This window comes from Anopheles marshallii, chromosome 3 (assembly GCF_943734725.1).
Source record: "Anopheles marshallii chromosome 3, idAnoMarsDA_429_01, whole genome shotgun sequence".
Taxonomy (NCBI): Eukaryota; Metazoa; Arthropoda; class Insecta; order Diptera; family Culicidae; genus Anopheles; species Anopheles marshallii.
In genome coordinates, this window is record NC_071327.1 from 57,276,304 (window position 1) to 57,294,033 (window position 17,730).

At 43.1% G+C, this 17,730-nt stretch overlaps 2 protein-coding genes across 2 annotated transcripts; both read right to left on the reverse strand.

The window, feature by feature from the left end:
- Window positions 1-1,016: 1,016 nt before the first annotated feature.
- LOC128713429 (uncharacterized) lies at window positions 1,017-3,755 on the reverse strand. Its single transcript, XM_053808288.1, has 5 exons — window positions 3,518-3,755; window positions 3,201-3,434; window positions 1,480-3,133; window positions 1,265-1,404; window positions 1,017-1,192 (listed from the first exon to the last, which is right to left on the reverse strand). Exons 1-5 carry the CDS (start codon window positions 3,753-3,755, stop codon window positions 1,017-1,019), a joined length of 2,442 nt encoding a protein of 813 aa, XP_053664263.1.
- A 3,068-nt stretch (window positions 3,756-6,823) lies between these two features.
- On the reverse strand, window positions 6,824-13,491 carry LOC128712895 (DE-cadherin-like). Its single transcript, XM_053807761.1, has 4 exons — window positions 9,717-13,491; window positions 9,521-9,626; window positions 8,324-8,541; window positions 6,824-7,086 (listed from the first exon to the last, which is right to left on the reverse strand). Exons 1-4 carry the CDS (start codon window positions 13,489-13,491, stop codon window positions 6,824-6,826), a joined length of 4,362 nt encoding a protein of 1,453 aa, XP_053663736.1.
- Between the last annotated feature and the right edge of the window lie 4,239 nt (window positions 13,492-17,730).

Sequence of the window (17,730 nt, forward strand, 5' to 3'; positions counted from 1 at the left end):
TGAAAATCTAATGGAAAGAATTGGATCGAACGAGTAGTGAATATAGGTTGATTTGCGTTAGCGACGCATACGTGGTTTGGTTATCGAAACGGTATTAACAAATGGTGGCGCAGTGCAGTCGGTGGAAACTGCAAAGAGTGTGTACGGTGTATTGGACCATCTTACGTTTATGCACTGCATTCGGGAAGTAAAGTTCTGCTATCGAAACGAAACTTAATACATCGTTGATGACACACCTAGCTCCATCTAATGCACGTGCTACCGGACACACGCGTTTGGTTTCTGTTTTGTGTTCTGTCTATTGCCACGTTTGGAGTCGTTACTGCGAGTGCAATGCACCAGTAACGAAACATCGGACTAGCTTTTGTGTATTGTAGGCTCGTTTCATGTTTGCATACATCCGAGCATCTCGGGTATTGTGTCATACGGCCATCATTCTGTTGTGTTCTTTCTACCACGCTAACTGACTAACATAGAACATCGTAAGGGCATCTGTCCGGCCCCGATCAGTTCAGTTGCATTACGCTCGCGTATTACTTGCGCTTTTTATCCTAGATTAACTAGATCACATGTTTTCTTTTTTCGTTCGTCTCGAGTATGCGTGTTTGTATGTGTATAGGCTGCAGTGGGACGTTGTTTAAATAGTGTCTTTGTATTGCATATTATTTGTCGATTGCTTGCACACCTCCACCCGGCGCAACGTGGTCTTCCACCCAATGGATACACTACCGAGAAGGTATATTCCATTCTGTGACCAACCAAACCCAAACTTGAGTATAAATATTTTTTTTTTACAATTAAAATAACGCTGCGGGCAGAATATGGTTCGTTCATAACGCTACAAAACTCTGCCTTTGAATCTGCCATGACGGGAGGTGGTGCGCAGAAATAAAAATGAAAAGGAAACCTCCACTAAATCATATACGCTCCCACTTTTTTCCCCATTGCTAAACAATACCCTGAGACGATTTGGAGGGGTGACGATTTGGAGGGTGATTGGGGAGGGAGAAGGGTTATTAGGCTCGGAAGAATCGCACTACCCGCACTATATACTGGCGGCATATCGGACATTCGCTTAGCACCTTACCGCACGCGGTACAAGTGGTCATATGGCCACACTCCAGTATCACACACTCGATGGGCGCATCCATGCAAATCTTGCACAAATCGTCCGATGGAAGTTTTTCGATTGCTAAAATACGTAACAGGGTTTAATTTCGGGCAGGTTTAGAATTCAAAAGCTACCGCTTCGGATGATACTTACATGGGATAGATTTGTAATCACGCCACAACCGTAGCACCCTTTCGCGAAGTTCGGCCTTTTCACAGCAGCCTTTGAAGTCAACCCGGTTCACCATCAGAATACCCTTCAACTGCTTCACCGACAGCACATCCAGATCCGCACTGAAATGGGGATGGAAGAGACAAACATGTTTAGCCCATGGTTGACAATTCCCTCGTGTTGGTCCCACTAGCTACCTTTCCTTAATATCGCTCAGCTTGATCTGTTTCATATTGACCAAATCCTGATTACCGGAAGAGTACAGATTGGTGCAGACGGGCAATTCTTCCGGTGGCTTCGGGTAGGAAAAGGCATGCTGGTCATCCACACCAATACCGACCGAACCACGTCCATCCGTGGCAGTGCCGGTGACACCACTCGCTTCGTCACCCGCGCTAACGCTCGCTTCTTCGGTAATGGACTCGGAATCGGTCAGTTCGAACGAACCTTTGCTGCGTCGCTCGAGATAATTAAGGAACGCTTCCAGCTGGCGTCGTTTTTCCACCTCCGTAACGGTAGCCATGTCCAGTTGCTTGCGGAACTTTTTCAACTGTCGGCGAATACCGTTTCGCCGTTTTCCACAACGGAAGCACATACCGTGGGCAGTATTAGTAGGGTTGACCGGATAGCTAGTGGTTGGCATTGCATCGTTGGTAAGTGTACCGCCCAACGAGAAACCCATTGGTACTGCATCCGACGTTTGCAATGACCTTGTCGTACTGGCCCGATGTATTAAGGGTGACGCTGGTTCATCGATCGGACCCGTCCCAACCGAGCGCTGTCGCAACGAGGCGTAACATTCCGACAGCAGGTAACTATCGGACCTACGGCGCGTTATAATTGTTGTCGGCGAACCTACGGAAGGGCTGTGTCCCAGCACCGGCACCGTTGGGGGTGGTTTTGATTTAAGTTCTACAGAGTTGCTGATGCTGTCCGTGCTCTCTTCATCCTCGTTGGTCGTGGACGCCTCATTAGTTGCGTCAGTCATCGGAAGTTCACTGTTTGTGGCCGCTTCCAGCGTACCACCACCGTTCGTGTCCGATGTATTAATGATCTGCCACTGTTCTGTATCATCGATCGAAGCCACAGTCGTTGCCAACGCGTCAGTATCTGTCGTCATGGCTAGTGTATCCGGGGCGATCGCTTGATCCGCATTGCTACTACTGCCTTCCGCATCAGCCAGCAAATCGTCGAAGGATGACGAAGGAGTTTGACTCCGCGATGCTACTTTCGTCGTTGCTGCCGATGTGTCTGCGCTCGGGCCCGCCATCTGCGGTGGTAACAAATTGGATTGTGAAAGGCTACGCCGGGATTGCTTCGAGCATGGTGGCATGTCTTCCTCGCCTTTAGTAGCAATATTATTTTCCTTCGGAATCGCTACACCGGTTCGCTCCTCGTCCTCGTCATCCGTACAGCACTCACAGCCCGTTCCGCCCGTTTCCAGCGCCAGGATGCTTTCAATGCGATCGTCCAGCATGGCTTGCGTTTGTCCATTAGTTGCCGAGTGTTGCTGGTCGCCCAATAGAGGTGAAGAAGTATCTCGGCTGGGCGATGAAAACGAAGAAGATGCGGCGCTGGAATCAGCCCCGCTTGTCGTTCCACTGCTACCACTGTTGAAATGTACTGGCCGCTCTCCCTGTTCTGCATGGTATTGTGCTTCCGCTCTTTGGTTATTGTCGTCCTCGGGATGTGTCATATGAGGAGGGAAGTTACTGGCACCGGTATTTGAATGAACGCTTGGATCGACGGAATGGTAAACATTGTTGCTACCGAAGCGAGGCTGCGTGAATATATGACGCTGTTCTTCCTGCGTCGCAAAACCGGTACTAGGACGGCCAGTCTCCGGAACGTCTTGAAATAGTGAATAAAAAAGAGTGATTTATGCGGACGATTTGGCGATATAACATTCCTCACTTACCTCCATTTAGTTTGTCCGAAAATGTGGAAAATAAATTCTGGCAGGTATTTTTGATCTGATCGAACGTGTTTGTACAGTTTTTGGTTCCGTTCCGATAGAAGCTTCCGTAGCGTGATGATCCGCCGGAAGCCGATTCCGTGTTGGACGATGTGGCACTAAAACTTCCCGGCGTGCGTGGTGAGCTGCCACCGGAATTCACATGAGCAATGACCAAATTAATAAGGTCGTCTTTTTCTACAACATACGAAAATAGTAACGTTATCCATCGGAAAGTCACATCATCCTTTAGCCCACGGTAACCGTGACGTGCAACTTACCCACGCAACCGGATGTGGAAATGTGTTTCGACTGCAAGTAAAAGATGAGATCCTTCACTTTTAGCTGGGCCAGATCGATGCGCGATAGAGGCCTTTTGGTGAAGATGGTACAGTTTGGGCAAAGGAACCGCTCCTGCCGCTTCGAGAGACAGTTCCGGCAGAACAGCCGATGACATTCATAGCAGGATTTTTTACGCGTTATGATGCCAAACTTCACATTGCACTTTTCGCAGGGCATCCTGTGTATATGTTCGCTAGGCTGGGTACACTGTTACCAGCGGTCGTTGCTACTTTTTCTTCGTTCAAACGACAGCAAACGGCTGCAAGTGCGGCAACGAGACGGAACCGAAACGAACGCAAACATTGACAAACAACGGGCTGGGAATTACGAATGTTTTCTTTCTTTCTTTGGCACGTTGCTACAAGCACTGCGGATACCCTTCCGGAGCGCGATGATTCCGTTGAAAATATTAGAAGCACGGAAAGAGCGGATTCTTTCAGTATTACGCAAAGTTAAGCAGACAGATCTTAATATTTCACAATGCCATACGTAGCCGTAAGATATTCGCTGATCACTCTATTTTTTTGCTAGATTTTGTTTTGTTGACAGTTCTGCAGATAAGGTCAATCTGCGTTTGTATTGGTTTGTTTTCGACGGTAGTTTTGACATTTCGTACTTTGGCAAAGCGGGCAGTCGGTTGGTCGAAATAGTTGATAGATTTTTTTAAATATCAAAACGACCAAAAAATTACATGGAAACATACTAATTAACAACAATTCAGATGACTCACGGCGCATTTCTACTACTGAAAACGGAACACCAAAATACCAAAGGACTTTATTCCCATCCAAAATCAGCAGCCAAATATCTACTACAAAGCAGCTTTAAAAGCTCCTCAACGCCACTAAACAGCTTGTTTGCTGTTTCGGCTATCACGAAAAACAGTTGACCAGTATGCACGAAAGCTGTCTTCGATGTCGTGGCAAAGGTAGATAAAACTGCACCATTTTTCTGAATGGTCATTCTGACTGACGAGGAAGATCTTCTGCACACCTTCTTTCGCTTTCTCATCCTACAGTTGCAGCAGCCAACACCTTTTTCTGCAATCGACATGTTCGTTTATGAATAGCAACACAAGTTGTCGCTTGAAGTAAAATAAAGTAACTTATTGACGGGGATTTCCGCTTTTCCGTACTGTTAGCTTGCGGTGGTGTTGTAGTATAATGAGCTCTACCACTCCAGTATAGTATACAGATACTAAATTCGCTCGTAGTTCATTTCAAACTTGCGTATGTAATCTTCCGTATTCAAATAAGGAGTACACACTCGACGGTGCATTTCCTTAGTCTCGTGTTTCAACGTTTGGTCTAAAACTCCAATTGACTAGTGAAACAGTCTAGTTACAATATTTTCTGACATGACCTTACGCTATGGTGAATAAAGTAGCAGATTTTTAAATTAACTCTTAACAGTTTTACTTTTCTGCCATTTTCATAAATCTCTTTTCCAAATCCATAAAATTTTATAATTCCTCTTTTGTGATTGAATAGTTCTATTTTGCGTGATTTTACTTTTTTTCTAAATGTTGTACTTTTTATTGTATTGTTGTACTGTAGCTTTTTTATTGTGATGTATTGTTTCTATTATTATATATTTGTTGTTTATCATTACCTTGTTTTCGTTTGTTATATTTTCTTTCATGGTTTAACCTTCATCATTTGTTAAATAAAAGAATGCTAATTTATGATGTTGAAAAATGTGCCATATTTAAGTGAAACTTAATTGAGTATAATTAGTAAAAGTACTCTTCTCTTCCGGTGGCCAGACCGATATTTCATTGCATTACATTTTCGGTGGACCAAAGTTTTCGTTTTGTTAGATATTCCAGCATTACCGATGATTTTTCTCTATTCTTCAACTCAATTGGTCGCAACTGTTATGAGAAAATTTTCTTACATTTTTAGGGTTTATTTTAAACGTTTATTTCTACCTTACTTTTTACCTCAGCTGCAACACGCAGTGCGAAGTAGTATGGACAATAGTAGCAGTGAGCTCGAACGTGGAAAGAAGCAGAGAGAGAGCTTGGTTGTTGTTGTTGTTATCTGTTTATTTATTGGATGTTTTACTTATTACATGTGTTTGTTTGTGAGTTTAGCGTTTACCGCTTTTCATGCACTAATTGGAATTAAGCATTATCCAGGAGGCTGTCGGATTTTTAACTATTTTCGTTTGATTAAGTGTTTGAACAACTTATTGTTCAAAAAACTAAATGGATAACTTAACCTAAACTTATAAATAACTTAATTCTAACTTAAACCTAACTATATACATTATTTACAAAGCTCACGAATGAGTAGAGAGTTGGATGACATACATTTCGATTCTAGGCGCGCCCAGAATATTTGGCAAAGGTTTTTTAGTGCTTGGGTTTTACAAGTGGTGTATAAAGTCGCAGAGTGTGTTCGACGGGGTACATTTAACATTAACCGTAGCAATCTGTTTAACGCTATTTGTAATCGATGAATGTTGGTTTTGGCGCAGGTACTCCATACAGGCATTGCGTAGGTGGCAACTGGCAACACAATCTGCTTGTAGATGGCTATTTTGTTGCTAGTGCATAGCCTAGATTTTTTGTTGATTAGTGGGAACAGCACTCTCAGCAGGACTGCTATTCGATCGGTGATTTTTTGAAGATGGTGATGGAACAGCATTTTGTTGTCGAAGGTGATGCCCAGGTAGCGTGTATCCGATAGCCAGGGTATGGATGTTCTTCCTATCTTAATGTGATGTCCCTGAGGCTTTAGGAGGTGCTTCGAGAGACGGTGCGGGAAGATAACAGCTTGCGTTTTGGCCTCATTGATATTGATTTTCCAATCCGAGGCAAATTTAAGGATAACATTCAGGGAACACTGAGCACAGGCCCTGATGTGTATCATAGTTCTCCCTTTTGTGGCGATCGCTGTGTCATCAGCATACAGGAATAGTTGAGCTCCAGTCGGCAGACGCGGAAGGTCAGCAGTGTACAGCAGGTACAGCAATGGTCCCAGTATGCTACCTTGGGGAACACCTGCAGGAATGTTGTGGACGACCGAAGATGTAGTTCCAAGGACGACGCGGAATGTTCGGCAATGCAGGTAGTTTTGCAGGAGTTTCACCAGATGTGCTGGAAGACCGGACAAGAGAAGCTTGTGGACAAGGCCATCATGCCATACGTTGTCAAATGCCTTCTCTACATCAAGCAGGACAACAGCAGTAGACAACGATAACTGCTTGTTGCTATTGATTGTTTTCACTAGTCGTAGGAGCTATGTGGTGGTGGAGTGTCCGGAACGGAAGCCAAACTGCTCAGGTGGTAGAAGCTGAAGATCCTCAACTGTATCTCGCAATCTAAAGTAGATTAACTTTTCGAACAATTTGCCTAATGCACTGAGCAGGCTAATTGGTCGATAGCTGGAGGATGATGACGGATCCTTACCCAGTTTAAGAATCGGAATCACCTTAGCGCATTTCCATGCCTGTGGGCAGTAGCATAGCTCCATGCAGCGATTGAAGATGTTAACTAGAAGATCTAGTGCCCGATGTCCAAGGTGTTTGATGAGAATGTTGAGGATGCAATCAAAACCCGGAGCCTTCATGTTTTTTAGGTATCTCAGTGCATCCTTTAGTTGTCCAGCGGTGAATCGGTCATCAGCAGTCATGGAAGAATGACAACTTTTGAGGCGATTGATGTTTGCAGTCACCGTGGCGTCAAAAGGGCTGTTCATGGAGAGCCCAATTTTGTGTGCATCCGCAAACTGCTGAGCAAGAGTGTTGGCCTTCTCTGCTGGAGTAAACATCAGCGTGTTGCCAGTTGATTTTAATGGTGGTACAGGCCTAGGCTTCTTACGAAGCACTTTAGCAATACGATGGTATTGGCGTCTAAGCTGGTTACGATGCGAGATGAGTTGTCGGGTGTGGTCATCCAGGAGAGAGCTTGGTTGAGCACGCCAACGCTTTTATACGCACAGTGCAACGTGCACCCCCTAGCTGTACTATTCTAAGTATTCCTGCTGTCCCTGTCTCCTAACTCCCCAAGGATCTTATTTCCCTGCTACGCGTGTTTTGCGCCAGGTGGCGTCCTGGTCGCTACACATTCATCAAACATTTAAATTATTCATTTCATTCTTATGTATTGTTCATCCGTTTGTCCGTTTGTTTTTTTTTATTTTTGTGTATCGGTGTATTGCCCATGTTTTTTTGTAAATCTTTAATTGAATTTATTTTGATCAAAGACTCTTTTTTGAAAAGGGAATTATTTCTAACCGAAACAATTGACACATAAGCTATTCTATTGCATACTGAATGGATTGAATTGAATGTATGGTGGTGATTCATCTAATTTCCTGAGTTGAATGATGTTAGTATTTTGTTCTAGGTGGCGTTGTTCCTCTGCACTCCACCATTTTTTTTATTATTTCCGGATTAATCTGTTTTGTTCTTGTTTGTTGAAGTTTAGCTTGGACAGTTGGAAGGAAAAATAAAAGTAGGATCCAACTTCAGTTAAACACCGCTAAAAGTATGGTGATTTGTCCGCCTGGTCATATATACGAAAAGCAGAAAGGAACAGTTGCATCACATGAAACGATTCAATTAACGAAGAAAAAGGACACATCTCGTCGTCACTCGTGGTAGTTTCCGCAATTAAGCATTTTTTTTTTTGTATTCGTACGAAGGTCCTTCTCCTTTTCGGCCTCGTATTCGGTAGGGGTGCGAACGTTAATGAGGCTGATGTTGAATAATTAGCCTCGCATGCGCAGGGTGCATACCCTGGAATCCGATGATCTCGGATTTCAGCCGGAGACCTAAAGCGAAACCCGTTCCGAGCATGTGGTGGCGGTCGTGGCAACCATAGTAAATGTTGTAATGGTTGTTGCTGCCACGCCTGTTCTGCACACCGTTCCCTGGCCACCGGATTTCTTGTAGAGCTACGACGTCCACGTCGAGTGTGGCTAGGGCGTCCTCCAGTTGCTTCAAGTCTCCGGCTCTATACAGAGTGCGTACGTTCCATGAGCCCATAAAAATCGTAGTCTGGGGGCGTAGCGTCCGGTCGATTCTGTTGAAATATATTTGTATAAAACGTCTGGAAGCTTCGGGTGCATAAAAAAAGACGTGCGGTTTGGACGTTTGGATGACCAAGCTCAACAACGTTAAATTTTCTTTATATTCGGTGTCGTTTACAGACAGGTCCTACTGTACATACTTAAAAAACGAAGTTCAAATCTTAACACCCTCCAAACGTTCACCTGGACCAATCACCTCCCTCCTGTTTCGCCATGCGCCACCATCCGCCGAAGGGGTTGGGACTAGCCGGTTGCCCAAGCTCGGATATACGATGACACATGTTACCGCTCTGCACGACGAGGACGTGACGGAATAGGAGTTGAGTAGGAGAGCCTGTGGTACCTTCTAGAGGCTCCAGATCCTACTCCATTGCAGAGCAAATCAACTTTCAATTACTATTACTACTAATTACAATGATTACTATAAATCCACTGAATCAAAAATTCATCTTATCATTCAATAGACACTCCGATACAATTAAATCATTAGCATAAGACAGCAGCTCCTTATCGGTTTTTCTGGCTACAGATTGGTGATGCTGGCACGATTTGGCGATGTGACCTGGCGATGCTAGCACGATGTGTTCAACTGGGCTAAAAAGAAAAGGAAGAAGAAAAATGCTATTAACACTCAATTTCGTATACTACTATATAACATATACTGCTACTCACTCATCCTTGATACCCCGTTGTTGATCGTTTCTAGTAATGTGTCTAGTAATGTGTTGTACCATGCATCTGCTGAATGGACGGAGCGTCAAACGAAAATTAATGGAAAAGAAATATCACAATAAAGTACATATTGCTTTCAAAGCTTCAGATTAAAGCGGTTAACTTTAAGAAACAGGTAATTATCTTGTATGATGGAGTGATGGTAGTCGTGAAAAATACCTTATTACTTACTTTTCGAGAACGCCAATACTGGTTTTATTATTATTAAGTAATGGCTGTGAATGTTGGTTCGTTGTTTTCTTTACGCCCTTGTTGTTTTTTTTGCTAAATATAATGCCTATGTGGATACATGAAAGTACCCCTAAAATAATAATTATAGTGAACAAAACCGCAAATATCGTTGTGACCCTTTCAAATGGCCACTGACTGCTATGAAGGTTCTGTGCCAAATTATGCTGCTGAAAATCTATCGTGCGCCCATTTATTGTCAGGATCCGCAAGCTGCCATTGAACCCCTTTGTCTGTGGTATGTACGTCCAGTTGTATAGTGACCCAAGCTTTGTGAAATCGACGATTGTACCGCCCAACTGAACAGGTCCATGAGTCTTAATGCTGCCACCAAAATCCTTATTTTTGTATCGGCTGTTGCTAATTGCAACCTTATTTTTCAAGGTATTCATCTCAATCGTTTCGGGCTTCAATGAAATATCCACTCTCAATAAATCGTATTGAGAAAATATCTGTTGATCCTGGATACGGAACGTTCCAGTTCCGTAGTCTAATAGCAGTACCACCATACTGTCGATTATCTCCAATGCAAGAAACGGTTGTGTCTTTACACGCGGATTGTACCTCATGGGTCCAATGTACAACACCAAACCATCTGTCCGTTGGGGTAACATCTCAATGCTGATGTTTGAAATTGTGCCACCAATGATCGATGGATAAATGGCATACCCGTTGCCATCGAAACAGATGTCGATCAATTCACACTGTGGACCCTCGAAGCCATTTGGACATATGCAGCTATTACTCTCAAGCGTGCCTCCGTTCAAGCACATGATCAACGGAGTATCTGAGACACATTCCGCCTCTACGAATGTGGTTATTCCTATGAAGGAAGTTGCGTTGCCGTAGACGACGATCGGTTTGGGTGATTTGTGAACCTTATTCCTGCATGACTGCTCACAAGTACTACTTTGCAACTCGCATTCATCGATGCCAACCACCTCGATCGGAAATCCGACGTCTTCCTCCAGTTGATGCAGCTGGTAACTCAGTACACCGTTGAGCACCTCAGACGTTGAGTAAACACTACCGTTGACCGCAAAGAACACGTCCAGGAAAGATAGTTTAGGGAGCTTTCGATTGTTGACCGTGAATATGTCCACATCGGTTGAACTGACGTTTAGAACAGTTGCAATACTCGTTTGAAGTCGATGCAGCGGTGTGCTGCGATGCTCCGGTGTTTGAGATATAAATTCGTCTGCCGTTACATTGTAGAATCGAATTGATCCGCTCTGGTCTATTGATTGTTCCGAAACCTCCTTCACCAACACCGTTGCTCGGGCTGAGACATTGTGTCGAGAACGATGGTCCGAGGTTTGAACTACTTGAAAACGAAGATCATACTGTCCACAAGGTGTAGCTTCCAACATTGTTATCATACCGGTGCTGAAGTTCAGTTGGAAAAGCTTCAAAGATTCTTCACTTGTTACCTCGTCCCAGAGAAATGTTTTGTTAGACAAATCCAAACCATCTGCATCGTTCACATGTGCACGTCCAATGTCTATATCAGATGTCTTTCCTTTGTATTTGTAGACCACTATATCGCTCTTACTCTGTTGCTTTTTATTATCATTCTCGTCTCCGATCACTATCTGCAGAGTGCTAATAGCGCTCATCGGCGGATCACCCGAATCTCTCACCAAGATAGGAACGCTGTATTCTTTTGGGTCGTCGCGATCAAACTTATTTAATGCATGCAATTCGTCTCCTACAATTTGAAATCGTTGCCTTATCTCCAATGGGGCTTCTGGATCGATGCTGTAAACGAACGGAGGGCCATTTTGATCTTCGTCCGCATCTTGCGCTGTTAGCTTAGTTATCCTACCCGGAGTCCGATTTTTACCCCATGCAATAGGTTGCGTGTTTGTTAAATAGGGTGCGTTGTCGTTAATGTCTTCCAATGTGATGTTTAGTGTGCCCGTTGAATCTTGTCCTTTACCATTTTCATCCGTCGCAGTAATTTTGATGTGCCGTAATTTTGCACCATCAGGAGGATCACGATCAAGTGGCTTCAATAACCGAACGCATCCACTGTCGTCAATTTCCAGTAGCTGCTCAAGTTCCTTCTCGAGTGTGTATTGTATGCCTTGAGGTATTTCAGAGTTCTGTGTGTCAGGATCGTAAGCCTTCACAATCGCAATACAATCGGGAGAGATAGTTTCTTCTGGGATCGTGACATTTGGCAAATTAATGAATATCGGTGCGTTATCATTAACGTTTACTATTTCGAACCGTACGATCACTGAATTATGAAATAGACCATTATCCGCCTTTACGTACAGTTTATAATCTGACATCGCTTCGTAGTCTAACTGATTATTTACCGAAATCACACCTGTATTTTCGTCGATTTTGAACGCATCCCCCACGTTGTTCTTGAGAATGCTATACTTGATGCTGGAATGTTTACCTTTGTCGTAGGCCTTCACTTGAATCAGTTTTGTGCCGATGGCGGTGTCTTCCGATAGATAATTGAACCTATATATTCTCTTCTCGAACTGCGGATTGTAATAGTTTCTGGGCAAAACTTGAATCAAAAAGTGCTTTGTAACGCTATTTGGGCTTCCGTTTTTAAATTCCACAGACGGCGCGTTGTCCTCCGCAGTCACTCTCACCACGTAGATATTTTTCGTTTCCCTATCGAATTTCACCATCGATGTAATGATGCCCGTTTGACTATCAATTTGGAAATATTGCCTATCCGTGTCCGCCAACCGATAGGACACAATGTTGTTGGGAGCCGTGCCATCATCATCCCGGGCATGGACTTGCATTACAAATGTACCAGGCAACTCGTACTCTAGGATAGTTCCCGTGTCGTCGTCAAATACGGGGTAGTTGTCATTTTCATCCACAATCATGATCGTCAAACATACTTCTGCATATTCGTTAAGAGAGTTCGTTGCTCTTATTACCAGCGTATAATTCGTTGTCCTTTCGTAGTCAAGGCTGCTTCGCAATTTAATGTAAGCCACCGTATTGTTGATTTGGTCCAGTAAAAATGTTAAGTCAGTATTTCCTTGCACTATCTGGAAATCTACAAAATCATCTTTCTTTACGTTTGAAACAGCTTCATACTCCGCTAAAACCATGTTGTAGTGTTGAAACGTTTCTTTGAGCATCACAGGGACCATTGGCATCTTGATGAAGTACGGTGCATGATCGTTAGGGTCAAGTACACGGACCATTACTTTTGTTTGCTGTGTTTGGTTTTCCATTGAGCCTTCACTATACGCCCGAACATGAATTGTATAAAACTGTCCTGGACTACGGTCGATTGGTTTAGCTAGTGTGAGCAAGCCATTACTCTCATCGATGTCGAAATAGCTGCTATCTTCGTGTTCTTGTACGATCTCATACTTAATGCGGTTGTTATCACCTTCTTCTAGATCCATTGCTGAGATGGTGGCCAGGGACTGGTTAAGTGGCAGATCTTTCGTCACTGACACTTGATAGACACATTCCTGAAATATCGATGGATCGTCGTTGATGTCCAGAATAGTCACCTTGATAGTACAAACATCTGCCAGAGTAGGCGATCCGTTGTCGGTCGCCCGTACCGTAAGATTAATTTCTCGATCTCTTATTGGTGCATCTCGATCGAAAACATGGGCCGACACGATTTGCCCTGTGGTTTTATCAATATTGAAATAATTCTGGTCCTCTGGCATGGTGGCAATGCTGTATTCTAACGTTTGCCCTTGATCGGGATCGGAGGCTGTTACACGTAGTACAGGTGTACCCGTTGGCTGTTCTTTTCTCAACGTTGGCTCATAGTGTGTACAATCGTGGAATCTTGGCTTATGGTTTGTACTTATGTCATTTACTGCTTGGACCCGCGGTACACTGCTAGAGTTGCACGAAGCTAACAAGAGCAGGAAGACCAGAATTGACCAGCATCCTCGATTTGCCATTGTGGAATCTGCCATATGTGAAATCTGCCGTACGGTATAAGGTGTTGTTAATAGTTCCATGTATTAGGATGTTGTAGTCACGAAGGAAACTGAAGTTGCGGAAAAATGAAGGAAAGTCACGAAGGAAACTGAAGTAGCATGCGGGTGTCCTGGAATGGATAATCATAAAATCGATTTTAAGTACAGGCAGTCCTCGAGATACGATATTGTAGCGGACCACTATAATCCGGGAAAAATCTGCGTAAGTCGAATTTCCGCGTAAGTCGAATCCGGGAGTAAAATCGTGTATACTTCAAAGTTAGATAGTTTCATTCCTTCTCTGCACTTAATCTATTCGGTAAAACAGGCTATTTTTTTATAGAATACATTAAAATAAACTGCAAACAAATGTTTTATATAACAAAGGAAGCTAGTTTAGATCAATTTTACACCTTTTTGCTTAGATTTTGTGCTTTATAGCTGTCAGATTTGAGATTACTCAGCTGTCAAATTTCCATAAACCGCGTATCTCCGAATCCGCGTATAGGAGGAACCACGTATCTCGGGGACTGCTTACAATTACATCATTACATTATGTAATTTCCATCATTACATCAAATGCATCTTAACAAATTAATTTCCAAAAAAGTTTGGAATAGAAATGATTGGAATATTCCCTCTGTTTCATATTTGCCCCAAAAAGTAATATTTGAGTTTTCGTAAACAAAGTTAGGCTTTTGCTCGACTTTCCTGCCTTTTTACAGAATAGAGAATAGAAGAATATTATTTATAGTAGATCGACTTATGGTTCAAACGCATGAGGTCGGTGTTCAACTAATTATCTAGTGGCAGTGCAAAGGGTACAAAACAAATGTTTAAAAATGATCCATAACTTGCCAAATAAATTCTCCGCCATCGAACTTTATCCCATAGCCAAGAGGCGAATGAAGCTGTCCAGCTCAAAGTCTCTAGAAAAACAATGAACAATAACATCGCATAGCCAAAGTTTCACTAATCGCAGACAGAATTAGGCAAGACCTTAAACGTCTACGTGTATCATGCCTGGCATCTCCATCACAGGTCATTCAAAACCTTCCCAAGGAGAGCAATTGGACCTTCTCCATACAAAATCAGAAAGTGCTCGCTCTAACAGCTACTTCGCTCCTGCTTGCACTCTCGTCGAATCGAGCCCCCCCTCGAAAGCTCTCTCAATCGGAGCGAAATTTCTCTTGCTGTTCGTTTCTTCGAAGTCGTTCCTTCTCGGTCGCGTCCGTTGCAGCCATACACAAACGTCAACAAACGTACACACACAGTCCACTGTTGCAAAAATCCTTCGTTTTTAACCTCACTTTTTGAATGTGAATTCACTTTGCGCAGAGGGATTCATGGCAAAAAACTGACCCAAGCAGTCTTTTTCCCAAGGAGAGCAATTGGACCTTCTCCATACAAAATCAGAAAGTGCTCGCTCTAACAGCTACTTCGCTCCTGCTTGCACTCTCGTCGAATCGAGCCCCCCCTCGAAAGCTCTCTCAATCGGAGCGAAATTTCTCTTCCTGTTCGTTTCTTCGAAGTCGTTCCTTCTCGGTCGCGTCCGTTGCAGGCATACACAAACGTCAACAAACGTACACACACAGTCCACTGTTGCAAAAATCCTTCGTTTTTAACCTCACTTTTTGAATGTGAATTCACTTTGCGCAGAGGGATTCATGGCAAAAAACTGATTTGAAACATTGCAGAGCTGTTTGGTTCGCTCAATGCACGCATGTATTTCGTTCATAGTAAGATTCTCTACACATTTTAATATCCATAACACTATCCCAGAGGATGTTTCGTACTTTACCGGTCATTCCACTGGTACAATTATAGTTACTGAAATCTATTGTAGATTCACGTATGATGTTTTGTGGTTTGTTTGTTGTTTGTCTGGTCATATGTTGTGACGAACTAGTTTTGTTTGTCATGAGTATAAATATGTCATCCGTGCAATTGTAACGGTAAATGCTACAACAGGATCGAACAACAGGATGAGCAACGCACGAGTTCCTTGCCACATGTGTTTTATTCCAGTCAGATTCAGATTGTGTTCAGATTCAGATTTTATTCACGTTATCATCTAATTTGTTAGGCAAATGCTATCGAAGTTATGTTAGAACTGTTAGCAACAGTTAAAGATGACAATCGAAATCAAAGTGATCCCTCCGTTCTTTCTGGAGGTTGAAGGTAGTGATGGGAAATGATCCCAAAGTTGGAATTGAATCGTGTAAATTTTCACGATACCCTGATCTCTGGTGGAATGGTTGGCGAGGGGGGGAGGGGTAGTAGGGCAGAGAGCTTTTTCCATGCAACGATGCTCCCGGATCGCTAGGGATCACAATCCCCATACAAGGCATCACCTTTTCCATGCAACGATGATCCCGGATCGCTAGCGATCAAAAGCGCTATTCAACAGTGATCCCGGATCATTTGATCGCCTATTATAGGATTGGATCAGATTTTTCAAGCCTGGATCGGCCCTCTAACTTCTCATCACTAGTTGAAGGACTCATCTTGTTCTGCTCAGGCTAATCGAATTTGCGCAAATAGGTAGCTCTCAAGCAGTGACTGAAGGTTTGGGTCTGTTAAAGGATAACATTTTACAGAGAAAAAAGATTCCTCCAAACAGCGCTCAAAAGCGATGAGCATAACTTTTTACTCCCTAACCTCAGACGGATGATTTATCCAACACGTAGAGACAGTTGATCGCCAAGACAAAAGACTATCTATAGACTGATACTGACTTTTTAATCGGACTTTGCATTGCTAGCAAGACGGCGCAAATTGGTTCATAGACTTGTAGCGCCTCATGAAAAGCTACAGGCTTTTGTATACATTACGCTTTCCAGCAGTACGGTGAGGTCGTCCTTTTTAAATCAGTAAATTTTTCATCGGTAGGACGTTACTGATGGATTGATAGGATCACTATATAGCTTAATCTTTTTCTATGCAGAACAGATACATCGAGTTATGTACACAAATATAACATGTTTAAAACAACATGTGCCAATGAAAGGTACACCAACATGCTCCTGTCTATGCCCCTCACCCACAATCACCTCCTGTTATGATTTCACGAAAGGAAAGACAACGAACATGGTATGTCACCATACACCTAAAGGCTTCATGACAACAACAAAAAACGTTGGTTCTAGTAAGACCGAACATACACGTTTTTGCCTCAGCTATGCTATCTGATAGGAATCCGAACAAACTAGCAGTAATAGTTTACTCTCGATATACGATTTGTTAACATCTGCGAAAACTAACTCCATGAACCATCTTGACCTTCTTTGTGCGGTACTGTACCTTATGCGCATAAGTTCCGTTATCTTCGTGCGCACGCATATACATCTTCACACGTTTGTTTCAGACTCAACCAATAACGACTAACACGGTACGCAAATTGGTACCAGCCAGATCGGTCATCGAATTTCATTCGGAGTAAAATGGAAAGAAACCGTGTTAAACCTGCAGTAGTCTCTTTTTCCTGAATGATGTTTCGACATCAATCATCAAACATCATCAATAGTTTACTTCCTTGCATCGTAACCTATCTGCATGATGACATTCAAAACCTGTTTCTAGTACTGTTTCTTGTATCAACATTTTATGAGAGGGAATACGAATGTTCGATTGTCATTGTTTCAACCATATGACAATAACAAATCCAAGGGATTGTTCTCAAACACTGACCCAATCCATACTGTACACATCCTTCTAAAATCATTGCATCATTGAAATATTTGCATCTTCAATGCGCATCGCACTTATTTTTTGCTTAGCGCATTAGAGCCTACTGCGCATCATGACACATTTGGTCAAATGACCGAAATGTATTTCCACCAAAGTTGCATACACACACAACACTCGACGCACTGACTGCATAAAACAAAACTCGACGCGGTTGTGTACCCTCTGACTAGGATTCCGCGGCAACATCGATTCGACGGCGACTTGAGGTAAATTGTAAACATAAGTTCTCTACTCGTTCTCCCAACAGCTGATCACGAAGGAATAAAACATCTGCCACACTCCTCTACACTCCACACGCACTTCCACCTGCGCCGAAACGTGCAAGAAAAAGCAGTACAAACGAGCGCTAGCACAGATAGGCGAAAGGCACTAGATAGAACAGAGCGAAGATAGAGAGCATAAATCGGAGAGAAATTAATTTTTAAATTTTCCAACTGGAAAATAGTTGCAGCTTTTTATTGCACTACCACA